The sequence below is a fragment of the Daphnia pulicaria genome, chromosome 1, assembly GCF_021234035.1.
Source record: "Daphnia pulicaria isolate SC F1-1A chromosome 1, SC_F0-13Bv2, whole genome shotgun sequence".
NCBI classification, from domain to species: Eukaryota; Metazoa; Arthropoda; class Branchiopoda; order Diplostraca; family Daphniidae; genus Daphnia; species Daphnia pulicaria.
In genome coordinates, this window is record NC_060913.1 from 42088026 (window position 1) to 42113061 (window position 25036).

General features: G+C 37.7%; 2 protein-coding genes and 1 long non-coding RNA gene across 5 annotated transcripts; 2 read left to right on the plus strand and 1 right to left on the minus strand.

The window, feature by feature from the left end:
* The first annotated feature begins 923 nt into the window (after window positions 1–923).
* On the plus strand, window positions 924–2395 carry LOC124324774. The gene is made up of 4 exons (XM_046784391.1): window positions 924–988; window positions 1046–1971; window positions 2054–2188; window positions 2259–2395. Exons 2-4 carry the CDS (start codon window positions 1308–1310, stop codon window positions 2393–2395), a joined length of 936 nt encoding a protein of 311 aa, XP_046640347.1. The 5' UTR covers window positions 924–988; window positions 1046–1307.
* A 10194-nt stretch (window positions 2396–12589) lies between these two features.
* LOC124339114 lies at window positions 12590–18790 on the minus strand. Of its 3 annotated transcripts, XR_006918005.1 has the most exons (9): window positions 18606–18790; window positions 17624–17788; window positions 14799–15000; window positions 14212–14710; window positions 13745–13952; window positions 13629–13704; window positions 13454–13556; window positions 12787–13184; window positions 12590–12717 (listed from the first exon to the last, which is right to left on the minus strand). It is a non-coding gene; the product is annotated as an uncharacterized LOC124339114 (long non-coding RNA). The 3 variants fall into 3 exon arrangements; XR_006918004.1 differs by lacking the exon at window positions 13454–13556 and having other exon boundaries at window positions 12590–13184; window positions 18606–18789; XR_006918006.1 differs by lacking the exons at window positions 14212–14710; window positions 14799–15000 and having other exon boundaries at window positions 12590–13184; window positions 18606–18789.
* Window positions 18791–19894: 1104 nt separating this feature from the next.
* Window positions 19895–21476, plus strand: LOC124339097. The gene is made up of 4 exons (XM_046792862.1): window positions 19895–19953; window positions 20011–20939; window positions 21012–21146; window positions 21223–21476. The coding sequence occupies exons 1-2, from the start codon at window positions 19924–19926 to the stop codon at window positions 20761–20763; spliced, it is 783 nt and encodes a 260-aa protein (XP_046648818.1). The 5' UTR covers window positions 19895–19923; the 3' UTR covers window positions 20764–20939; window positions 21012–21146; window positions 21223–21476.
* The last annotated feature ends 3560 nt before the right edge of the window (window positions 21477–25036 follow it).

Genomic DNA, 25036 nt, shown 5'->3' on the forward strand with positions numbered 1-25036 from the left:
TTAATTTAATAGAAATGCACCAATAATATTTTATTTTACCAAAATTTTCCGAAGAGACAAAAAGTCTGGATCTCGTCTTCTTCATCTCACAACAAATAAGATTTTTGATAAGAATGACATGATCGGCTTCCACTCTGCTGGTTTCTCTGTGTGTAAACCTGAAAAATATGAAAATTGACTAGAAGTCACTATAGAGGTTGCCTTGCACTGATGGATCATAAAGGATAATTGCTGTCTAGGAGGAGAAAATCGAGAAATTTCTGAAATCTCAAATGAATCCGGATCTGTTATGTTAAAAAGTGGAAATGTTCAATGTCTTTTATCCATGATCTTATCAGTATAACCATATTAAGAGCAAAATGGACGTCGCTGTTGAAATACGAATATTACCAAAAATTCGTAGGAAAAAAACAAAAACAGTTGGCCGAGAGGTGGGAGCGTACGCTATACGCAGGCTGTTTAATCCAAGGAGGAATTTAATTTTTTTATTTTTTAATGAAATTATAGAGTTGAGAAATATTCGAGAAATTATTAACAGAGAGAAAAATATAGAACAGACGAGAGTTCGAGTCTAAACGCAATTTTTTTCTGTGCAAGGTTTAACACATCAATTTAACTATCGCTTTTCCCTCATTACGTAGGGGATTACTAGCTAAATTTCGAACATACAATAAATTAAGAAAGGTAAAGTCCATGTTGATTTACCTTTCCTGGAGATTACCTGGGCAAGGAAGAAGAGAGAAGAGTGCCTAGTGAGAATAACAATATATTGTAGATTATGGACTATAAACTGATAAAATACGAATGTATAATGACCAAAAATTCGATTAACTAAGAGGAACAGTGGTAGGAGTCTTAGTGGAGTCAAGATATGAAAAAAAGGGGGGTTACCGGGAACAAATTGCAACACGGAATTTTTTTCATGAGCTTAGTTTTTGAATATAATTTTAATATAAAGATGCCAGCATTTCATCACTCTCTTTTGCAGGTTAGATTTTCTTTTACATAAAAATGGCAGTATTTTTTAATTTATTGTTGCTATTAGGTTTTAGTACTCGGGTTTCTGTTGACGGCTGTTGTAGCCGATCCCCGCAGACAATATGATGCCAATGACGTAAGGCCAACAGTACATAACAGTAAGGGCGCATTGCGCCAACAACGGGCTGCCTGCCCGGAAGATTATTCGCCTTGCCTGTGCGAATTGACTGCCAACGGGATCGAAGTCACTTGCGTCGATATTCCCGTCGCCGATATTGCCAACGTCTTTTACCGCACCCGAAACATCGACCTATATACCAGGTCGTCTTATGACGGCCTCTGGTTCGGGATCTGTCGATTTGCCCACCGACCTCTTGAAAGACAAACGCGTTGAACGCATTTACCTGGGCTGCCAGGTCAATGCTTCCCCCAAACTCGGCCTCACTATTGCGCCTTCGACTTTTGAATTCACGCGGTACAACACGACCGTCTTCGGCATCTTGAACTGCGATCTGGCCGGACAGACGGACATGCAATACCTGAACGATTTTTTAATTCTCAACACTTTGAGAATTGACGATTGCGATAAAATGGAAGCCATCGAAAGCCTACCCACTTCTACCTTACCCGCCCTCAAGGAAATGATTGTCGTCAACTGCACAGGACTGGAAAATGTCACCTTTCCCGATTTGACTCCGGCCAGATTGGAGCTGTTGCAATTGGAAGGCAACGGGTTGACCGATGCGGCCGTCAACAGCATTTTAGTTTCCGTTGCCAGTTCCTCGTCGTCCAGTTCATTGCAGAAATTGGTTTTGTCGAATGAGTACACGATGACCAAAGTCCCAAGGATCGCCTCTTTCTCTAAATTGGCTTTGTATGACGTCAGTTTCAACGCCATCCCTTTCATGAGCCAATCAAATTTGATTTTCAACGCACCTGTTAACTTGGTCGGCCTCAAAAATATCGGATTGCCCGCCAGGGATCGAAGGAGGGGCTTTCTTGGGTAAGCCTGTGTTTAAGTAACGCAAATAAAATGTCTTTCTCTGTTTATCTTTTTTTACATCTTTTTGGGCAGGTGACTACTCAAAGGCATTTGTCTACTTGGAGAACAATAAACTGACCGAGTTTAGGGAGGACGTCTTCAAATCGATGCTGCAGCAGATGGCCGCTCAGCCTGTCGGTTCTGGAGGTCAAGTTTTCGTCACTGGAAGTAATTCAAAATTGATTGAGACATGGCCGTATGTTGCTGACATGATATACTGACTCGCATTTTTCTACAGATCCTTTTGATTGCGGTTGCGGTTTGGCCTGGTTGATCCGAGACAATCCAGCTCTTCTACCCAGTGTCCAGGACGGAGTTTGCGGCGGATTCTTTAGATTCGAGGACCTTAATCCTGATTCCTATGCAAACTGTTAACTTGGGTCAAACTGCTGAAATTTATTTTTATAGAATTTGGTAATCCCCTTCAGCGTCTTGCTTTATTAATTACTTAAACATTATGGTAAGCAATATACGATTCATTCCTGTCAACATCAAAATTATTGTCTTTGATTATTTATCGACACTATTGTTCCCGTATCAGTTCGATGAATTTAGTTTTTTACGAGTTGGAGTTGACCCCCCACCCCCACTCTTTGCGGCTTCATTTTCGTTTCATAAAAATAAAAATTAGTAGTTTAAGCGGAAAAATTAAGAAAAGTTGATGGACTCTGTATTCAACCTTTTCTGAATACCGTTGTTAATTACCTAGCTCTCATTAACTCCATTCCACTCATGTGGAATTTTGCATCAATTCTACTGGTACACATTGCGATTGTTTACGTTTAATAGTTTAGGAGATTTTTGTAAAAAAATAGTGAGTAGTCTAAAATCAAATTTTTCAGATGGAAAAAAATGCGTTTAGAACAGAAATTTCTTTATTAAATTTACAAAATCATGTATGTAATATTTTCCAACTTCATAAAACTCCCTTAAAAATTAAAAAAAAAAAAAATCTTACCCCGGGTATTGAACAGCTGGCTCACGGTACCGTAGCACAAGGCACAAGGCACAAGGCTCCAACCACTGGCGCAACTGTTCCCCTTAGATTAGCGAATTTTTGGTCATTATAAATGCGTATTTTATCAGTTTAGTCTGTAATGTACAAAATATGGTTATTCTCACTACGCACTCTTCTCTCTTCTTCCTTTCCAAGGTAATCTCCCTATGCAAAGTCAATCAAGATAGATTTGCCCTGTCTTGATTGACTGTATGTGCGAATTACAAGTAATCCGCTAAGTAATGAGGAAAACAAACAATAGTTATATGGATCTGTTAAAACTTGCACAGAAAAAATCAATTGCGTTTAGAACAGGAATCTCTGTTTATTAAATTTACAAAATCATGTATTTATTATTTTCAAACTCTAAATAACTCTCTTAAAAAATAAAATTAAAAAGTTGTCCCGAGGATCGAACAGCTGACTTACGGTTCCGTAGCACATGGCTTCCACTTTTCGGCCAACTGTTCCTATTATTTATACGAATTTTTGGTAATATATGCGCATTTTACGGCATTTCATCAGTTTCGTCCATTATGTAAATAATAATGTTATTCTCACTACGTACTCTTCTCTCTTCTTCCTTGCCCAGGTAATCTCTAGGAAAGGTCAATCAACATGGACTTTCCCTGTCTTAATTTACTGTATGTTCAAATTTTAGCTAGTAAACCGCTACGTAGGCCTAATGAGGAAAAAAAAACGATAGTTAAATGGATGTGTTTAATCTTAAACAGAAAAAAATGCGCTTAGAACAGGACGCTCTGTTTATTAAATTTACAAAATCATGTATATATTATTTTTCAACTCTTAATAACTTCATAAAAAAATAAAATAAATAAGATGTCACCGAGGATCGAACAGCTGACTTACGGTTCCGTAGCACCTGGCTTCCACTTTTCGGCCAACTGTTCTTATTATTTTTACGATTTTTGGTAATTTATGCGTATTTTGTGACGTCCTACGTACATGATATGTTAATACTCACTACGCACTCTTATCTCTTGTGCCTTGCCTATGCAAAGTAAATCAAGATGGACTTGGCCTGTCTTGATTGACTGTATGTGCGAATTACAGCAAGTAATCCGCTAAATACTGGGAAAACCAAACAATAGTTAAATCACTTAAATGGACCTGTTAAAACTCGCACAGAAAAATAAATTGCGTTTAGGACAGAAATTTCTTTATTAAATTTACAAAATCCATATATAATAAAAGAACAAGCTTTTGGGGGAGGAGCCTGTGTCTGTCACGGACATTTTGGGGGGAGGAGCCTGTGTCTGTGTCAACACAGGCTCCTCCCCCAAAATGGAACATGCCCAAACATGCCAATCACCACTAGATGTCGTCGCCGTGATGACGCAATCTTTGATGACGTAACAACCAGCATCACACCCAGATGTCTCGCCGTGATGACGAAATCTTCAAGTAAGGTACTGGGCAGATTTCTCACGATAAATTCTTTTACGGGCAGATCGTGCTACAGAAAAGCGAATAGCAAAAGAGTCCAACTTTACGCTAGACCAAAGTTCCCCGGATTTGAACGGGGCTCAGGTTACTCGTCCGCTATATAATGAGGAAAACAAACAATAGTAAAATCACTTAAATATGGATCTGTTAAAACTCTCACAGAAAAAAAATTGCGTTTAGAACAGGAATTTTTTTTATTAAACTTACAAAATTATGTATATAATATATTCCAACTCCATAAAACTTCCTTAAAAATAATAAAAAAAAAGTCTTACCCCGGGTATTAAACAGCTGGCTCACGGCACTCTTGCACTTGACGCGAGGCACAAGGCTCATACCACTGGCGCAACTGTTCCCCTTAGATAAGCGAAGTTTTGGTCATTATAAATGCGTATTTTATCAGTTTAGTCCATAATGTACAATAAATGGTTATTCTCACTATGCACTCTTCTCTCTTCTTCCTTGCCCAGGAAATATCTATGCAAAGCTAATCAAGATGGACCTGCCCTGTCTTGATTGACTGTATGTGCGAATTACATTAAGTAGCTAATCCGCTAAAAAATGAGGAAAACAAACAATAGTTAAATAGATCTGTTAAACCTTCACAAAAAAAACATTGTGTTTAGAAAAGAAATCTCTTTTTATTAAATTTACAAAATTATGTATATAATATCTTCCAACTCCATAAACCTTCCTTAAAAATAATAAAAAAAAAAGTCTTACCCCGGGTATTGAACAGCTGGCTCACGGCACTCTTGCACTTGGCGCGAGGCACAAGGCTCATACCACTGGCGCAACTGTTCCCCTTAGATAAGCGAAGTTTTGGTCATTATAAATGCGTATTTTATCAGTTTAGTCCATAATGTACAATAAATGGTTATTCTCACTATGCACTCTTCTCTCTTCTTCCTTGCCCAGGAAATATCTATGCAAAGCTAATCAAGATGGACCTGCCCTGTCTTGATTGACTGTATGTGCGAATTACATTCAGTAGCTAATCCGCTAAAAAATGAGGAAAACAAACAATAGTTAAATAGATCTGTTAAACCTTCACAAAAAAAAATTGTGTTTAGAAAAGAAATCTTTTTTTATTAAATTTACAAAATTATGTATATAATATCTTCCAACTCCATAAAACTTCCTTAAAAATAATTAAAAAAAAAGTCTTACCCCGGGTATTGAACAGCTGGCTCACGGCCCTCTTGCACTTGGCGCGAGGCACAAGGCTCATACCACTGGCGCAACTGTTCCCCTTAGATAAGCGAAGTTTTGGTCATTATAAATGCGTATTTTATCAGTTTAGTCCATAATGTACAATAAATGGTTATTCTCACTATGCACTCTTCTCTCTTCTTCCTTGCCCAGGAAATATCTATGCAAAGCTAACCAAGATGGACCCGCCCTGTCTTGATTGACTGTATTTGCGAATAACATTAAGTAGCTAATCCGCTAAAAAATGAGGAAAACAAACAATAGTTAAATAGATCTGTTAAACCTTCACAAAAAAAATTGTGTTTAGAAAAGAAATCTTTTTTTATTAAATTTACAAAATTATGTATATAATATCTTCCAACTCCATAAAACTTCCTTAAAAATAATTAAAAAAAAGTCTTACCCCGGGTATTGAACAGCTGGCTCACGGCCCTCTTGCACTTGGCGCGAGGCACAAGGCTCATACCACTGGCGCAACTGTTCCCCTTAGATAAGCGAAGTTTTGGTCATTATAAATGCGTATTTTATCAGTTTAGTCCATAATGTACAATAAATGGTTATTCTCACTATGCACTCTTCTGTCTTCTTCCTTGCCCAGGAAATATCTATGCAAAGCTAATCAAGATGGACCTGCCCTGTCTTGATTGACTGTATGTGCGAATTACATTCAGTAGCTAATCCGCTAAAAAATGAGGAAAACAAACAATAGTTAAATAGATCTGTTAAACCTTCACAAAAAAAAATTGTGTTTAGAAAAGAAATCTTTTTTTATTAAATTTACAAAATTATGTATATAATATCTTCCAACTCCATAAAACTTCCTTAAAAATAATAAAAAAACAGTCTTACCCCGGGTATTGAACAGCTGGCTCACGGCCCTCTTGCACTTGGCGCGAGGCACAAGGCTCATACCACTGGCGCAACTGTTCCCCTTAGATAAGCGAAGTTTTGGTCTTTATAAATGCGTATTTTATCAGTTTAGTCCATAATGTACAATAAATGGTTATTCTCACTATGCACTCTTCTGTCTTCTTCCTTGCCCAGGAAATATCTATGCAAAGCTAATCAAGATGGACCCGCCCTGTCTTGATTGACTGTATCCATATATAATAAAAGAACAAGCTTTTTGGGGGAGGGGCTTATTCATGTGTCAACAATGTGTCAACACAGGCTCCTCCCCCAAAATGGAACATGCCCAAACATGTAAGCTTTTGGGGGAGGAGCCTGTGTCTGTCACGCGCTGAGATTTGGTCAGTCGATTTTGGGGGAGGAGCTTATTCATGATCAAATCACCACCAGATGTCTATAGCATCGCCGTGACGCAACCATGCCCCAACCATGACGCAACAACCAGAATTGAATTTAAGTTTGCAGTTATTAAACTAAAGGGTGGTTATTTTTAATTTCAATAATTGAACTTTATGTGTAAAAATCTATTTTAAATATAATAAAAGAACAAGCTTTTGGGGGAGGAGTTTATTCATGTCACGCACAATGTCACGGATAATGTCACGAACATTTTGGGGGAGGAGCTTATCCTGCCCAAACATGCCCAAACAAATCACCACCAGATGTCGTCGCCGTGATGACGCAATCTTTGATGACGCAACAACCAGCATCACCGCAAGATGTCTATAGCATCTCCGTGATGACGAAATCTTCAAGTAAGGTAGTCACTGGGCAGATTTCCCACGATAAAATCTATTACGGGCAGATGATTAAGCTACAGAAAAGCGAATTGCCAAAGAGTCCAACTTTACGCTAGAAAAAAGTTTCCCGGGTTCAAACAGGGCTCAGGTTAGTCGTTTGCGAATAACGTTAAGTAGCTAATCCGCTAAAAAATGAGGAAAACAAACAATAGTTAAATAGATCTGTTAAACCTTCACAAAAAAAAAATTGTGTTTAGAAAAGAAATCTTTTTTTATTAAATTTACAAAATTATGTATATAATATCTTCCAACTCCATAAAACTTCCTTAAAAATAATAAAAAAAAAAGTCTTACCCCGGGTATTGAACAGCTGGCTCACGGCCCTCTTGCACTTGGCGTGAGGCAAAAGGCTCATACCACTGGCGCAACTGTTCCCCTTAGATAAGCGAAGTTTTGGTCATTATAAATGCGTATTTTATCAGTTTAGTCCATAATGTACAATAAATGTTTATTCTCACTATGCACTCTTCTCTCTTCTTCCTTGCCCAGGAAATATCTATGCAAAGCTAATCAAGATGGACCTGCCCTGTCTTGATTGACTGTATGTGCGAATTACATTCAGTAGCTAATCCGCTAAAAAATGAAGAAAACAAACAATAGTTAAATAGATCTGTTAAACCTTCACAAAAAAAAATTGTGTTTAGAAAAGAAATCTTTTTTTATTAAATTTACAAAATTATGTATATAATATCTTCCAACTCCATAAAACTTCCTTAAAAATAATAAAAAAAAAGTCTTACCCCGGGTATTGAACAGCTGGCTCACGGCCCTCTTGCACTTGGCGCGAGGCACAAGGCTCATACCACTGGCGCAACTGTTCCCCTTAGATAAGCGAAGTTTTGGTCATTATAAATGCGTATTTTATCAGTTTAGTCCATAATGTACAATAAATGGTTATTCTCACTATGCACTCTTCTGTCTTCTTCCTTGCCCAGGAAATATCTATGCAAAGCTAATCAAGATGGACCTGCCCTGTCTTGATTGACTGTATGTGCGAATTACATTAAGTAGCTAATCCGCTAAAAAATGAGGAAAACAAACAATAGTTAAATAGATCTGTTAAACCTTCACAAAAAAAACATTGTGTTTAGAAAAGAAATATCTTTTTATTAAATTTACAAGATTATGTATATAATATCTTCCAACTCCATAAAACTTCCTTAAATATAATTTTAAAAAAAGTCTTACCCCGGGTATTGAACAGCTGGCTCACGGCCCTCTTGCACTTGGCGCGAGGCACAAGGCTCATACCACTGGCGCAACTGTTCCCCTTAGATAAGCGAAGTTTTGGTCATTATAAATGCGTATTTTATCAGTTTAGTCCATAATGTACAATAAATGGTTATTCTCACTATGCACTCTTCTCTCTTCTTCCTTGCCCAGGAAATATCTATGCAAAGCTAACCAAGATGGACCCGCCCTGTCTTGATTGACTGTATTTGCGAATAACATTAAGTAGCTAATCCGCTAAAAAATGAGGAAAACAAACAATAGTTAAATAGATCTGTTAAACCTTCACAAAAAAAAAATTGTGTTTAGAAAAGAAATCTTTTTTTATTAAATTTACAAAATTATGTATATAATATCTTCCAACTCCATAAAACTTCCTTAAAAATAATAAAAAAAAAAGTCTTACCCCGGGTATTGAACAGCTGGCTCACGGCCCTCTTGCACTTGGCGCGAGGCACAAGGCTCATACCACTGGCGCAACTGTTCCCCTTAGATAAGCGAAGTTTTGGTCATTATAAATGCGTATTTTATCAGTTTAGTCCATAATGTACAATAAATGGTTATTCTCACTATGCACTCTTCTCTCTTCTTCCTTGCCCAGGAAATATCTATGCAAAGCTAATCAAGATGGACCTGCCCTGTCTTGATTGACTGTATGTGCGAATTACATTCAGTAGCTAATCCGCTAAAAAATGAGGAAAACAAACAATAGTTAAATAGATCTGTTAAACCTTCACAAAAAAAAAATGTGTTTAGAAAAGAAATCTTTTTTTATTAAATTTACAAAATTATGTATATAATATCTTCCAACTCCATAAAACTTCCTTAAAAATAATTTAAAAAAAAGTCTTACCCCGGGTATTGAACAGCTGGCTCACGGCCCTCTTGCACTTGGCGCGAGGCACAAGGCTCATACCACTGGCGCAACTGTTCCCCTTAGATAAGCGAAGTTTTGGTCATTATAAATGCGTATTTTATCAGTTTAGTCCATAATGTACAATAAATGGTTATTCTCACTATGCGCTCTTCTCTCTTCTTCCTTGCCCAGGAAATATCTATGCAAAGCTAACCAAGATGGACCCGCCCTGTCTTGATTGACTGTATTTGCGAATAACATTAAGTAGCTAATCCGCTAAAAAATGAGGAAAACAAACAATAGTTAAATAGATCTGTTAAACCTTCACAAAAAAAAAATTGTGTTTAGAAAAGAAATCTTTTTTTATTAAATTTACAAAATTATGTATATAATATCTTCCAACTCCATAAAACTTCCTTAAAAATAATAAAAAAAAAGTCTTACCCCGGGTATCGAACAGCTGGCTCACGGCCCTCTTGCACTTGGCGCGAGGCACAAGGCTCATACCACTGGCGCAACTGTTCCCCTTAGATAAGCGAAGTTTTGGTCATTATAAATGCGTATTTTATCAGTTTAGTCCATAATGTACAATAAATGGTTATTCTCACTATGCACTCTTCTGTCTTCTTCCTTGCCCAGGAAATATCTATGCAAAGCTAATCAAGATGGATCTGCCCTGTCTTGATTGACTGTATGTGCGAATTACATTAAGTAGCTAATCCGCTAAAAAATGAGGAAAACAAACAATAGTTAAATAGATCTGTTAAACCTTCACAAAAAAAAATTGTGTTTAGAAAAGAAATCTTTTTTTATTAAATTTACAAAATTATGTATATAATATCTTCCAACTCCATAAAACTTCCTTAAAAATAATATAAAAAAAAGTCTTACCCCGGGTATTGAACAGCTGGCTCACGGCCCTCTTGCACTTGGCGCGAGGCACAAGGCTCATACCACTGGCGCAACTGTTCCCCTTAGATAAGCGAAGTTTTGGTCATTATAAATGCGTATTTTATCAGTTTAGTCTATAATGTACAATAAATGGTTATTCTCACTATGCACTCTTCTCTCTTCTTCCTTGCCCAGGAAATATCTATGCAAAGCTAACCAAGATGGACCCGCCCTGTCTTGATTGACTGTATTTGCGAATTGCATTAAGTAGCTAATCCGCTAAAAAATGAGGAAAACAAACAATAGTTAAATAGATCTGTTAAACCTTAAAAAAAATTGTTTTTCGAACAGAAATCTCTTTTTATTAAATTTACAAAATTATGTATATAATATATTCCAACTCCATAAAACTTCCTTAAAAATAATAAAAAAAAAGTCTTACCCCGGGTATTGAACAGCTGGCTCACGGCCCTCTTGCACTTGGCGCGAGGCACAAGGCTCATACCACTGGCGCAACTGTTCCCCCTAGATAAGCGAAGTTTTGGTCATTATAAATGCGTATTTTATCAGTTTAGTCCATAATGTACAATAAATGGTTATTCTCACTATGCACTCTTCTCTCTTCTTCCTTGCCCAGGAAATATCTATGCAAAGCTAACCAAGATGGACCCGCCCTGTCTTGATTGACTGTATTTGCGAATTGCATTAAGTAGCTAATCCGCTAAAAAATGAGGAAAACAAACAATAGTTAAATAGATCTGTTAAACCTTAAAAAAAAAATTTTTTCGAACAGAAATATCTTTTTTTTTAAATTACAAAATTATGTATATAATATATTCCAACTCCATAAAACTTCCTTAAAAATAATTAAAAAAAAGTCTTACCCCGGTTATTGAACAGCTGGCTCACGGCACTCTTGCACTTGGCGCGAGGCACAAGGCTCATACCACTGGCGCAACTGTTCCCCTTAGATAATCGAAGTTTTGGTCATTATACATGCGTATTTTATCAGTTTAGTCCATAATGTACAATAAATGGTTATTCTCACTATGCACTCTTCTCTCTTCTTCCTTGCCCAGGAAATATCTATGCAAAGCTAATCAAGATGGACCTGCCCTGTCTTGATTGACTGTATGTGCGAATTACATTAAGTAGCTAATCCGCTAAAAAATGAGGAAAACAAAAAATAGTTAAATAGATCTGTTAAACCTTCACAAAAAAAATTGTGTTTAGAAAAGAAATCTCTTTTTATTAAATTTACAAAATTATGTATATAATATCTTCCAACTCCATAAAACTTCCTTAAAAATAATAAAAAAAAAGTCTTACCCGGGTATTGAACAGCTGGCTCACGGCCCTCTTGCACTTGGCGCGAGGCACAAGGCTCATACCACTGGCGCAACTGTTCCCCTTAGATAAGCGAAGTTTTGGTCATTATAAATGCGTATTTTATCAGTTTAGTCCATAATGTACAATAAATGGTTATTCTCACTATGCACTCTTCTCTCTTCTTCCTTGCCCAGGAAATATCTATGCAAAGCTAATCAAGATGGACCTGCCCTGTCTTGATTGACTGTATGTGCGAATTGCATTAAGTAGCTAATCCGCTAAAATATGAGAAAAACAAACAATAGTTAAATAGATCTGTTAAACCTTCACAAAAAAAAATTGTGTTTAGAAAAGAAATCTTTTTTTATTAAATTTACAAAATTATGTATATACGAGTAACCTGAGCCCCGTTTGAATCCGGGGAATTTTGGTCTAGCGTTAAGTTGGACTGTTTTGCTTTTCGCTTTTCTGTAGCACGATCTGCCCGTAAAAGAATTTATCGTGAGAAATCTGCCCAGTACCTTACTTGAAGATTTCGTCATCACGGCGAGACATCTGGTGGTGATGCTGGTTGTTACGTCATCAAAGATTGCGTCATCACGGCGACGACATCTAGTGGTGATTGACATGTTTGGGCATGTTCCATTTTGGGGGAGGAGCCTGTGTTGACACAGACACAGGCTCCTCCCCCAAAATTGTCCGTGACAGACACAGGCTCCTCCCCCAAAAGCTTGTTCTTTTATTATATATGGAATATCTTCCAACTCCATAAAACTTCCTTAAAAATAATAAAAAAAAAGTCTTACCCCGGGTATTGAACAGCTGGCTCACGGCCCTCTTGCACTTGGCGCGAGGCACAAGGCATGAATTTGGAAGACATTTTCAGTCGGTGGCTGGAAAATGTGAAAATGTCTGAGTTTTGACGCGACGCTCGCGCCACCTGGCGGCCGGAGGACATAAGCGCTACATTATGCAAGGCATACCCAGAGGGCATACCTGTCTGGAGCTGAAAATTGGTTGCATGCTTTCATTCCGAAGTGGAAAATGCTATGAATGTAAGAAATAAATCACTAACAATATGAACAATAAACATGCCTGAACACATTCCAAGAGGCAAGAACGGAAGTTAGGTAAAATAAAACATGCCTATGTTACAATAAAATGGTAACCTTTCTTAGGATGCAAGAAGGGAATGCTAACTTAACAAATCTGAAATGATACCATACCACATTTAGTGGGTTGGAGGACAGAATGACAGATTTCTTTGGAAGGACATGGTCTTCTATGTTCTCAACATTTTTGGTTATCTCTGAATATCAACCCAAAAATACTTATCAATAAAATACACGCAAACACTGAGCAGACACAAATCAAGTGAAACCATGCCAAAATGTCAGCACCATGAAAAGCTGAGAACAGCAAGCACATTAGATTGCTTTACCAGAGACTGCTCCAACAAACACCAACCACCTGCTTCAAAGCAAAGTGAAATAATACAATTTTTAAAATGTTATTAGTTTAAAGTGAAACGCTACACTAAAGGGAGCATCAATTGGCACAACCCAACAGAATAAATTAAAGAGTTCAAGCTTAAATTGAAGAAGATATTGTTCTACTTAAATAAATATCAAAACAAAATCACCCAGGTAATGGACTAGAGAAAATTTGTAACTAGGAAGATCCATTAGAAAACAATTCACTCGATAAATATTGAATAAAACTACAATTTCAACTCAATTTACCTGTTTGATAGTCTTCCCACACAGGTAAGTAGATAAGGTTTACTTCAATTGCCATCAATTCTCACTTCATCACAATACCGAGGTAAGACATTAATAGGAACCACTGTAATTAAGTCACAACATTTAAATACACATTTTCCAAAGGACAATAATTGACAGCTAAAATTCCAGTTACCTTGTTGTAATCCACGGAGATCTGGCGAACCGTCGACCAGAATCGATCACGTGCTGGTAATGGAATGTCCTTCCCACTGTAATGCAGTCAGAAATGTTTTAATTAATCCTTGTTACCTTTTCTAGATCTATAAATTAAATCTACAATTTCAATAAATTTTCTTCAAAGTTTGACGCGACGAACTGCAAATTCTCATTACACCTTTCGAAGTCCTGTGAGAAAATTTGCAAATGAACAGCAGAGTGCAGACAGCAGAAAACGCCAAACGTTCTTTGGTGGAAGATGAGTGGCGTTGGCGTTGCCAATTTGGTGCAACTCGGCCGTCTAATAAAATATATTTTGCAACTCTTCCAATATAGAATTTTTGTTTTTCAAAATATGAATTCCAAGATTAATTACAGATTAAGATCACTTGTTTTTTTCTCTCTATAAGAGTAGAAATGTTTCTTAGGAATTAGTTACTTGGGTATGTTAGTTGCATAGGATCATTTTTCGAAAGCATTACAGACATTATAGAATAGGATGTTAATCTATAGCTCTTTTGTTGAGGAGTGAAAAGGACTGAAAAAGACACTCCACTTACAGACAACAATAAAACATTAGCTGCCTCTAAATGAGATTGGAGATAATCCAACTGATGGTGTAAATGGGTAAGTAGGGAATCTGCTTTGGAGCCAGGTGGTCGCTCAGGCTAGCAATCGAAAAATGTCATGTCCACTACAAGTTGGTCGTTCTTCTGGCAGGCATATGCATTCCAGGGCTTGGAAAGTTTGCGTCGACGACAATCGGGCTAGCCTGATACGTAAGTAAGCCTCGTAATAACTCCTTGATACTATCAGGCTGTAAGGGTATCCAGTCGACGTAAATAAGGGATCAACCAACGACAAAGTTTTGGTTTTAAAAAATCAACATCACAGCTATCCGTGATTAGATGACAAACGCTCAGTTCGCTCATGCCGTCGAGTCTTTCCAAGTTGAAATGTTATTGCTGGAGGTTGTAGACAAAGATGTGTTCCAAGTGAGGTACGTTTCCTTCTAGACCAGCAAGTTTGACAAAAGCCAACGGGTTCTCTACCTACATACTATCAAATATAACAAATGTGTATCACCAATATTATCAGTACCTACAACATAACATACATACTACCTACATAACAAATCAAACCAAACCTTAGTTTCTCGATGTCCGCAGCTCGTGTTCCATAGAACAGACTTACAAGGTCGGTGGTTAGTTCAATTCCCATGGAGATGAAAGGTCTCATTGTTTCGCTTCTTCACTGTAATTGATCAACAGTGTTTATTTCTAATAATTGATCCACATCGACAGCCATAGGGGCGACTAGGCATTCACACCGATCTGACTTTGTAGTCCCTGTTGTTGCTCCCATTAAAAAAATAAAATAAAATCCTCACCGACATCACATTCGGGTAAAAGGAGCGGAATTCAAAAGGCGGAAAGGTGTCAGGGAAGCAAGAACATATACGTCCGTGAGGTAGCGTTTGGGGTCCACTGAGAGTGAACATAACAGAGACGGTTTGACATTTAGGCATTTACCCTGGCGGAAAAAACCTCCCGCCGATTCCAACGCTGTTGAGACCGTTCGAAAAACAAACAAAAAAAAGACTGGACAAAGGCGCTGTCCTGCGGCATGAGGTCCACTCATTAAAGTTTATCTTGTAACAAGGCAATCGATCTAGAAACTGCAGCAAAATTCGTCGTGTTGATATCAGCATAAATGTTTCGCTCCACTATCAAATTGTGCCAGCCTCTGTTTTCTTTGCCTTCCTTGTTGAAGATACCAAGTTACGAATCTTAAAAATCAATGGGACCCCATACTGCCTTCTTACGACGTCCTCCCTCTATGACAATTACTCCGCCTAGATCAGTATTTGAAAAATTTAAACGGCTAAATTGTCAGTGAAATAAAAATAATTATTTACTCAACCTCGACTTCACTTTAATACACAACATGAACATTAATCACAGCTTACACTATGATTTGTGACTAAATATTTTTTTCTTTAAGCTTCAAATCTATAATATTACGAAATTAATAATATGTAACTGGTGTTTTTTTCTCCTATCTTAATAAATTTCTACTTTTATGTTGATCAATCAACCATCGGGGATGACATGAAAATTCGTTTAGAATAGAACTCGAATAGAGAGGGGTTGAATTCAGGACTGCTCAACGTAAGAGTAGAAATTCTTAATTAAGGAGAAACAATATCAGTATCATAATAATTGATCATTGTTTGTAATTATGTGGTTATTTCATTAGCAGTAATCATTTAAAGTCAATAGAATTTAAATCAAATCAAATTATGCAAAAACAAGCCCAATTGGCGGTTGCTAACAACCTACGACACACCCAAACCTTGATAAAGACCGGCAGTTAATGGAAAGTTCAGTTATACGATTGATTTTCATCATCTTTGAAATACAAAAATGGCACGAGGACAGCAAAACCGAAATGGAACCCACACGAGAAAATTGACGAAAAAGCAGAAGCTGGCGCTTGCATCGAAAAGGCTTACCCACGGTCAGGAAAAAAAGGCTATCCTTATCACAAAAATCTTGGCAAGAGCTCTCTTCCTTTTCAAACGAGAATTGACACAGTTTCTCAAGTCATGGGGATTGGCCCCTCGCAAATATCAAGACACGCCCACCCTTCTCAAGAAAATGATTGACTATAATCAACAGATACCGAATTTCTTTGGAACCACCAAACGTCGAGTGGAAGTCGTTACCGCAACGCTACTTAAGGCCACTTATGGCAGAAACGCCGTCTTCCACGGTGTTTTACCCGTTGTCTGGAGGGAATGGAAAAAGTTTCTCCGAGCTTGGATTACAGTGGCGAACATGATTGGGGCCAAGTCGCTAGCCCAAAAGTTACGAAAAATGATGACGCGTCTACTTTCCTCGCACGGACGACGACCCTACACCGTGTCGAAAAACACTATTTTCATGAGTATGGCTTCGGAAGAGACGACTAAATGGACATCCTCCAAACGATCGGCCGCCATCGCGATTGGGCACATAGTTTTCGACACTTTTCTTCAAAATGTGGCACCGAACCTTCGCACATTCATCGATTCAAATAACATCAGACCGAATTGGACTTCCGTGTTGGACGCATATGAGCTGAGTAAGCTCATTTTGGACAAATGCAGCGCCGACTGCTTTTTCGTTCCGCCCGGGACGCAAGATGAAGATGAATTGATAACAAGACTGGAAGGAGCGATGGAGGGGCGGCATGCGGTAAGTCACGATAAGCAAGAGAACGTCTTCTATAATTGGGAACCATACTTAAAGGATTGTGTTTATATACTGACAGCGATTCACTGTCCAGACGCAGCCGCACGCGTCCAGAAACGCCTTGATCGCCTCACTGCATCCAGAGACCAGGCCAAAAAACAATTTTCTGCATTAACAGCTCGCCGCGTCACTACCGTCCATCGCAGCTTCCTGCAAGCCAAAAAATCGCCCCAACTCAAAGGTAAGCCAGGAAAGTGGCCGAGGCCTAATAGTCGATGGTTGAAAGGAATGTGTCCGTCCCAAACGATCGGGGACGCCTTTAGATTCCGACTCAAGAACAAGGTTCACAAGATTCTTCATTAACCGAATTTCGATTCTCTAAATTCTCTTGATTGTTGCTGCTAAGTCGCTGATACGTTGACCGTAATTCTGAATACAAAAGTTGTCGATTTGAAAATTTTCTATCTAGTCTCGTCTTTCATTCAGTTGCAATTAGTTATGAATAAATCAATGCTGTACTAAAAATTAAATGGATAACTCATGACTCATGAGAAGCAAAAATACGAAGCGGTAAAATGATCTGACAATAAAGCCGGTCAAATACCACATATGTCAGAAATTCTATCAATCCTCACTGAACAAATTTGTTTCTCAACTGAGGCTGGTATAACAAAGAGCCAAACAACACACACTTGGCACTTCCAAACGAATACAAGGGAAATTGTCAGATACATACCTGTTAGATATACTGTTGAAGACATAGTGGCATTCTCCATCATGAAATTGCAGTCAGCCAACCGTCTAACTTTACTGCTGTTTGGTCACCAACTGCTTGTTGAAAAGGGTAGACAAATTCACGCGGGATGCGGTGGTGAGCCCCAATGTTGGCACACCTTCAAACCTGGAACACAAAAAGATTGCACAGCAGTTAGGATAACAACTTCGGAAATAAAACAGTAAATTAGTCTCAATTTGAATTTGTTCTTTACGCTTGCATTCTAAAAATACACAAATCTTACTGGATAATAATAAAAGATTGATTTTTAAAAAGTATTTCATAGAAAGTCAGTGATCAGCTGGGTGAGAATGATCAGGTCATCAATTTCAACCCTCTCCTTTGAATCTGGAACGTGTAGGCAAAATTCAGGCTTCCATTAACTTTTACATTTTTCTCATTGGCTACTCACTTTACTTCAGCTGGGATATTTTGTTATACATTGTGAAGCTATGATCCATGACTATCCACATGTAAATTGGAGAAATTGCTATATTAACCACACATTGTGTCTATAGCTTCAGGAGTAGGCTACAGTGGCTACAGCTAGTTCAACCTTGTTACGAGATATTCTTCTTAAACAGATTCTTCCAAAGGCACAGACAATTCTAAAAGTCACACAGTACTTGGAAAGTATAGACTTGTCGTGCATCAGCTAATTGATGCTGTAACATTGGCTAAGAATCACACGAAAAATTTCCCAATAGTTCCACCATTTTCAGTATGGAGATATTATAAGTCATATGCAAGAGAAACCATCGACGCCTCACCTCTCGTACCGATGAGATCTTATTCTAAGAGATGTAGAATGCTTAACTGTTTTCTCACATTTTATCGGTTACTACCTACACATTTTCAACCACGCGAAAGGTGACGGGATACTTGTGATAACAACACATGATTTTTAGATCAGGCAATTTAGAACAAACAAAAGAATACTAACGTCAATGAACTTTTTAGGCAATTAATTCAATTTCACTCTACTTTGTAAAACTACTCCTCTCCCCACGACTGGTTAACGTAAATTGTAAAGGCCGGTCACTCAGCCACAATCTGTTTCAATCACGCTCTCTTCAGAACAGCATCAGAGTGGCAGACCGGCAGGGTGGAGAATGCAGACGAACTTCCGTTTTAACAGCGATGCCATTTTAGCTCGACGGAGTTTAATCAAATGTTTGATAAGTCAATCAGAGAGTCAATCAAAACAATCTCAATTAAATTCATTTGTCGACTGTCGTATCAAAGTAGACTAGTAGAGGCCTCTTTAATTTAATTTAATCTTTGTATTTAATCTTTAATTTAATAGAAATGCACCAATAATATTTTATTTTACCAAAATTTTCCGAAGAGACAAAAAGTCTGGATCTCGTCTTCTTCATCTCACAACAAATAAGATTTTTGATAAGAATGACATGATCGGCTTCCACTCTGCTGGTTTCTCTGTGTGTAAACCTGAAAAATATGAAAATTGACTAGAAGTCACTATAGAGGTTGCCTTGCACTGATGGATCATAAAGGATAATTGCTGTCTAGGAGGAGAAAATCGAGAAATTTCTGAAATCTAAAAATGAATCCGGATCTGTTATGTTAAAAAGTGGAAATGTTCAATGTCTTTTATCCATGATCTTATCAGTATAACCATATTAAGAGCAAAATGGACGTCGCTGTTGAAATACGAATATTACCAAAAATTCGTAGGAAAAAAACAAAAACAGTTGGCCGAGAGGTGGGAGCGTACGCTATACGCAGGCTGTTTAATCCAAGGAGGAATTTTATTTTTTGTATTTTTTAATGAAATTATAGAGTTGAGAAATATTCGAGAAATTATTAACAGAGAGAAAAATATAGAACAGACGAGAGTTCGAGTCTAAACGCAATTTTTTTCTGTGCAAGGTTTAACACATCAATTTAACTATCGCTTTTCCCTCATTACGTAGGGGATTACTAGCTAAATTTCGAACATACAATAAATTAAGAAAGGTAAAGTCCATGTTGATTTACCTTTCCTGGAGATTACCTGGGCAAGGAAGAAGAGAGAAGAGTGCCTAGTGAGAATAACCATATATTGTAGATTATGGACTAAACTGATAAAATACGAATGTATAATGACCAAAAATTCGATTAACTAAGAGGAACAGTTGTGCCAGTGGTAGGAGTCTTAGTGGAGTCAAGATATGAAAAAAAGGGGGGTTACCGGGAACAAATTGCAACACGGAATTTTTTTCATGAGCTTTGTTTTTGAATATAATTTTAATATAAAGATGCCAGCATTTCATCACTCTCTTTTGCAGGTTAGATTTTCTTTTACATAAAAATGGCAGTATTTTTTATTTTATTGTTGCTATTAGGTTTTAGTACTCGGGTTTCTGTTGACGGCTGTTGTAGCCGATCCCCGCAGACAATTTGATGCCAATGACGTAAGGCCAACAGTACATAACAGTAAGGGCGCATTGCGCCAACAACGGGCTGCCTGCCCGGAAGATTATTCGCCTTGCCTGTGCGAATTGACTGCCAACGGGATCGAAGTCACTTGCGTCGATATTCCCGTCGCCGATATTGCCAACGTCTTTTACCGCACCCGAAACATCGACCTATACCAGGTCGTCTTGACGGCCTCTGGTTCGGGATCTGTCGATTTGCCCGCCGACCTCTTGAAAGACAAACGCGTTGAACGCATTTACCTGGGCTGCCAGGTCAACGCTTCCCCCAAACTCGGCCTCACTATTGCGTCTTCGACTTTTGAATTCACGCGGTTCAACACGACCGTCTTCGGCATCTTGAACTGCGATCTGGCCGGACAGACGGACATGCAATACCTGAACGATTTTTTAATTCTCAACACTTTGAGAATTGACGATTGCGATAACATTGAAGCCATCGAAAGCCTACCCACTTCTACCTTACCCGCCCTCAAGGAAATGATTGTCGTCAACTGCACAGGACTGGAAAATGTCACCTTTCCCGATTTGACTCCGGCCCAGATTGGAGCTGTTGCAATTGGAAGGCAACGGGTTGACCGATGCGGCCGTCAACAGCATTTTAGTTTCCGTTGCCAGTTCCTCGTCGTCCAGTTCATTGCAGAAATTGGTTTTGTCGAATGAGTACACGATGACCAAAGTCCCAAGGATCGCTTCTTTCTCTAAATTGGCTTTGTATGACGTCAGTTTCAACGCCATCCCTTTCATGAGCCAATCAAATTTGATTTTCAACGCACCTGTTAACTTGGTCAGCCTAAAAAATATCGGATTGACCGCCATCGAAGGCGGGGGTTTCTTGGGTAAGCCTGTGTTTACATAAGGCAAATAAAATGTCTTTCTCTGTTTATCTTTTTTTACATCTTTTTGGGCAGGTGACTACTCAAAGGCATTTGTCTACTTGGAGAACAATAAACTGACCGAGTTTAGGGAGGACGTCTTCAAATCGATGCTGCAGCAGATGGCCGCTCAGCCTGTCGGTTCTGGAGGTCAAGTTTTCGTCACTGGAAGTAATTTCAAAATTGATTGAGACTGATATGGCCGTATGTTGCTGACACGATATAATGACTCGCATTTTTCTATCAGATCCTTTTGATTGCGGTTGCGGTTTGGCCTGGTTGATCCGAGACAATCCAGCTCTCCTACCCAGTGTCCAGGACGGAGTTTGCGGCGGATTCTTTAGTTTCGAGGACCTCAATCCTGATTCCTATGCAAACTGTTAACTTGGGTCAAACTGCTGAAATTTATTTTTATAGAATTTGGTAATCCCCTTCAGCGTCTTGCTTTATTAATTACTTAAACATTATGGTAAGCAATATACGATTCATTCCTGTCAACATCAAAATTATTGTCTTTGATTATTTATCGTCACTATTGTTCCCGTATCAGTTAGATTAATTTAGTTTTTTACGAGTTGGAGTTGACCCCCCACCCCCACTCTTTGCGGCTTCATTTTCGTTTCATAAGAATAAAAATTAGAATTTTAAGCGGAAAAATTAAGAAAAGTTGATGGACTCTGTATTACCCTTTTCTGAATCCCGTTGTTAATTACCTAGCTCTCATTAACTCCATTCCACTCATGTGGAATTTTGCATCAATTCTACTGGTACACATTGCGATTGTCTACGTTTAATATTTGTAAAAAAATAGTGAGTAGTCTAAAATCAAATTTTTCAGATGAAAAAAAATGCGTTTAGAACATAAATTTCTTTATTAAATTTACAAAATCATGTATGTAATATTTTCCAACTTCATAAAACTTCCTTAAAAATAATTTTAAAAAAAGTCTTACCCCGGGTATTGAACAGCTGGCTCACGGCACTCTAGCACTTGGCGCAAGGCACAAGGCTGATACCACTGGCGCAACTGTTCCCCTTATATTAGCGAATTTTTGGTCATTATAAATGCGTATTTTATCAGTTTAGTCTATAATGTACAAAATATGGTTATTCTCACTACGCACTCTTCTCTCTTCTTCCTTGCCAAGGTAATCTCCCTATGCAAAGTCTATCAAGATGGACTGCCCTGTCTTGATTGACTGTATGTGCGAATTACAAGTAATCCGCTAAGTAATGAGGAAAACAAACAATAGTTATATGGATCTGTTAAAACTTGCACAGAAAAAATCAATTGCGTTTAGAACAGGAATCTCTGTTTATTAAATTTACAAAATCATGTATTTATTATTTTCAAACTCTAAATAACTCTCTTAAAAAATAAAATTTAAAAGTTGTCCCCGAGGATCGAACAGCTGACTTACGGTTCCGTAGCACCTGGCTTCCACTTTTCGGCCAACTGTTCGTATTATTTATACGAATATTTGGTAATATATGCGCATTTTACGGCATTTTATCAGTTTCGTCCATTATGTAAATAATAATGTTATTCTCACTACGTACTCTTCTCTCTTCTTCCTTGCAAAGGTAATTTCCCTATGCAAATTCAATCAAGATGGTCTTGCCCTTTCTTGATTGAATGTATGTGCGAATTACAGCAAGTAATCCGCTAAAGAATGAGGAAAACAAACAATAGTTAAATGGATCTTTTAAAACTTGCACAGAAAAAAAAATTGCGTCTAGAACAGGACTACCCGTACAATGTATATAATATTTTCCTACTTCATAAAACTTCCCTTAAAATAAAAAATATAAAAAGTCTTACCCGGGTAATACGGTATAAAATACGCATTTATAATGCCAAAAAATTTGCTTATCTAGGAGGAACAGTTGGCCGAGTGGTTGGAGCCTTGTGCCTTGTGCCTTGTGCTACGGTGCCGTACGCCATCTGTTCAATACCCGGGTAAGCCTTTATTTTTTTTTTTATTTTTAAGGAAGTTTTATGAAGTTGGAAAATATCATATACATAATTTTGTAAATTTAATTAGAAAATTTCTGTTCTAAACGCAATTTTTTTTTCTGTGCGAGTTTTAACAGATCCATTTAAGTGATTTAACTATTGTTTGTTTTCCTCATTATTTAGCGGATTACTTCCTGCGAGGGGTTGTCAACTCAAAAAAATCCTCGTACACCCTCGGATTTTTTCAAAAAAATCCCTAAAAAATCCCAAAAATCCCAAAAATCAAAAAAATCAAAAAATCAAAAAAATCCCAAAAATCCCAAAATTCCAAGAATTTTGGTTTAATAAATCGACAAAATTTTACAAGAATCGATTTTTTTCGTTATCGATATTGGATGTCTTGTGATTGTACCTACCCCCTAGGTAAACATTTTGTTACCCCCAATGCATATCTATGTTCTGAACTCAATGCTCATGGGTTAATTATGTTAATAGTCAGGCTAGGAAAAGACAACACACCACAGCTGTTCAAACCTTGGTTTTTTTCTAGTCAGCCATGCGAGTCATATTTCAAGGCTTGTCGCTCTTTTTCACCGGTTGGGAGCACCCAATTGACGTTTACATTGCTCGATTTTTTAATTCACCGATGTAGGAAGGCTGATGCCCACATTCGTTTAACATCCCTCGGTTCAGCTGATAACATTGTGTATCCGAGGCATATTAAAAACCAAGAACGTTATGGCAGCCTGTCGGAGGAAACATACCTGTGCGACACACTTCCTTCTTTGGATGAAATTAAAAATACGATGGAAAAGGCTAGGGTCGACGCCAAAATGGAATTGGAAGCACTGGGGGTTTGTTTAGGCGACTCAGATGACAAAATTTTCAATTTTGACGCGCGTTTAGCCTTTAAATTAAGCGAGTCGTTGGAAGCGCCAGCCCCTACTGATGATGACGCTTTTGAATTTGATGAATGTGAAGAAGTTGCTTGCGAAGGAGAGGATACTTTTAATTTCATTGATTCCTATGAAAAGAGTTTATTGAAATCAATTGAAGGCGCGCAGCTTACAGATTACAGTTCCTTGTTAGAAAGCAGACTGATAAAATATTGCGAAAAGGAAAAGCCAGTTCGTGATACTGACCAAGAGATTTTGTCTAGTCCTTTTATCGTAATAACAAGAGACAAGAAAGATGGGGCCGTAGTAACTTTTAAAAAGCAGACAATAGTATGGCTTTGTGAAAATGGAGTTAAAAAACAGAGTAACGATCGCCTCAAAAGAGTTACTCAGAGCTCAAATTTCTTACTTGCACAAAAATTGATTATAAATTTTCCGGAAAAAAGGAAAATTCGTATTGGGGATTGGTGTATGTTTAAGAGTGATGTAACTGGTAAAGGTAAAAAAAAGAAACAAAGAGTTTTGGTGGGACGTGTACTTTCTTTTATGTTGATGTCCGGGGGGAAAAATGAGATGAAACAAATCATTTATAACTGGGACGGAGAGAAAAATGTGGGTGCTCAATGTGATTGGTATTGTTTTGATCATGTCAACCAGCAATTAACAGGAAGACTTATCGAGCAGCCAATGTTTGCGCACGGGTATCATTGCTGTAGTAATTATATATGTAGTTTGCCTCCCCCTGTGATAAATAATGAGTCCCAACTTTTGTTTTCTTCCGATATCAGTGTTATGGAAATGAAAAACTTAATAAAAGGATTCTGTCTTTAACTTGTTTATTACATAATTTAAAAAAATTTTGCAAAATATCTTAAAAATCCTGAAAAATCACGAAAATCTTTAAAAAGTCGAAAAAATCTTAAGAAAATCTAAAAATCCCCCAAAAAATCCAAAAAATCGTAGAAAATCTGAAAAAATCAAAAAATCTGAAAAAATCTGAAAAAATCTGAAAAAATCTGAAAAAATCCAAAAAATCTGAAAAATTGATTTTTGGATTTAAGATCCGTACACCTTCGGATCGAGTTGACAACCCCTCGACTTCCTGTAATTCACATACACAGTCAATCAAGACAGGGCAAGTCAATCTTGATTGACTATACGCATAGTGATTACCTTGGCAAGGAAGAAGAGTGCGTAGTGAGAATAAC

Bases quoted from the DNA above. Each gene is read 5' to 3' on its own strand.
- LOC124324774 (XM_046784391.1), top strand. From the start codon at position 1,308: ATGACGGCCTCTGGTTCGGGATCTGTCGATTTGCCCACCGACCTCTTG. The intron at 1,972-2,053 runs GCTTTCTTGGGT...CTTTTTGGGCAG, and splicing joins CGCCAGGGATCGAAGGAGGG to GTGACTACTCAAAGGCATTT. The intron at 2,189-2,258 runs GTAATTCAAAAT...ATTTTTCTACAG, and splicing joins TCAAGTTTTCGTCACTGGAA to ATCCTTTTGATTGCGGTTGC.
- LOC124339097 (XM_046792862.1), top strand. From the start codon at position 19,924: ATGCCAGCATTTCATCACTCTCTTTTGCAG. The intron at 19,954-20,010 runs GTTAGATTTTCT...TGTTGCTATTAG, and splicing joins TTCATCACTCTCTTTTGCAG to GTTTTAGTACTCGGGTTTCT.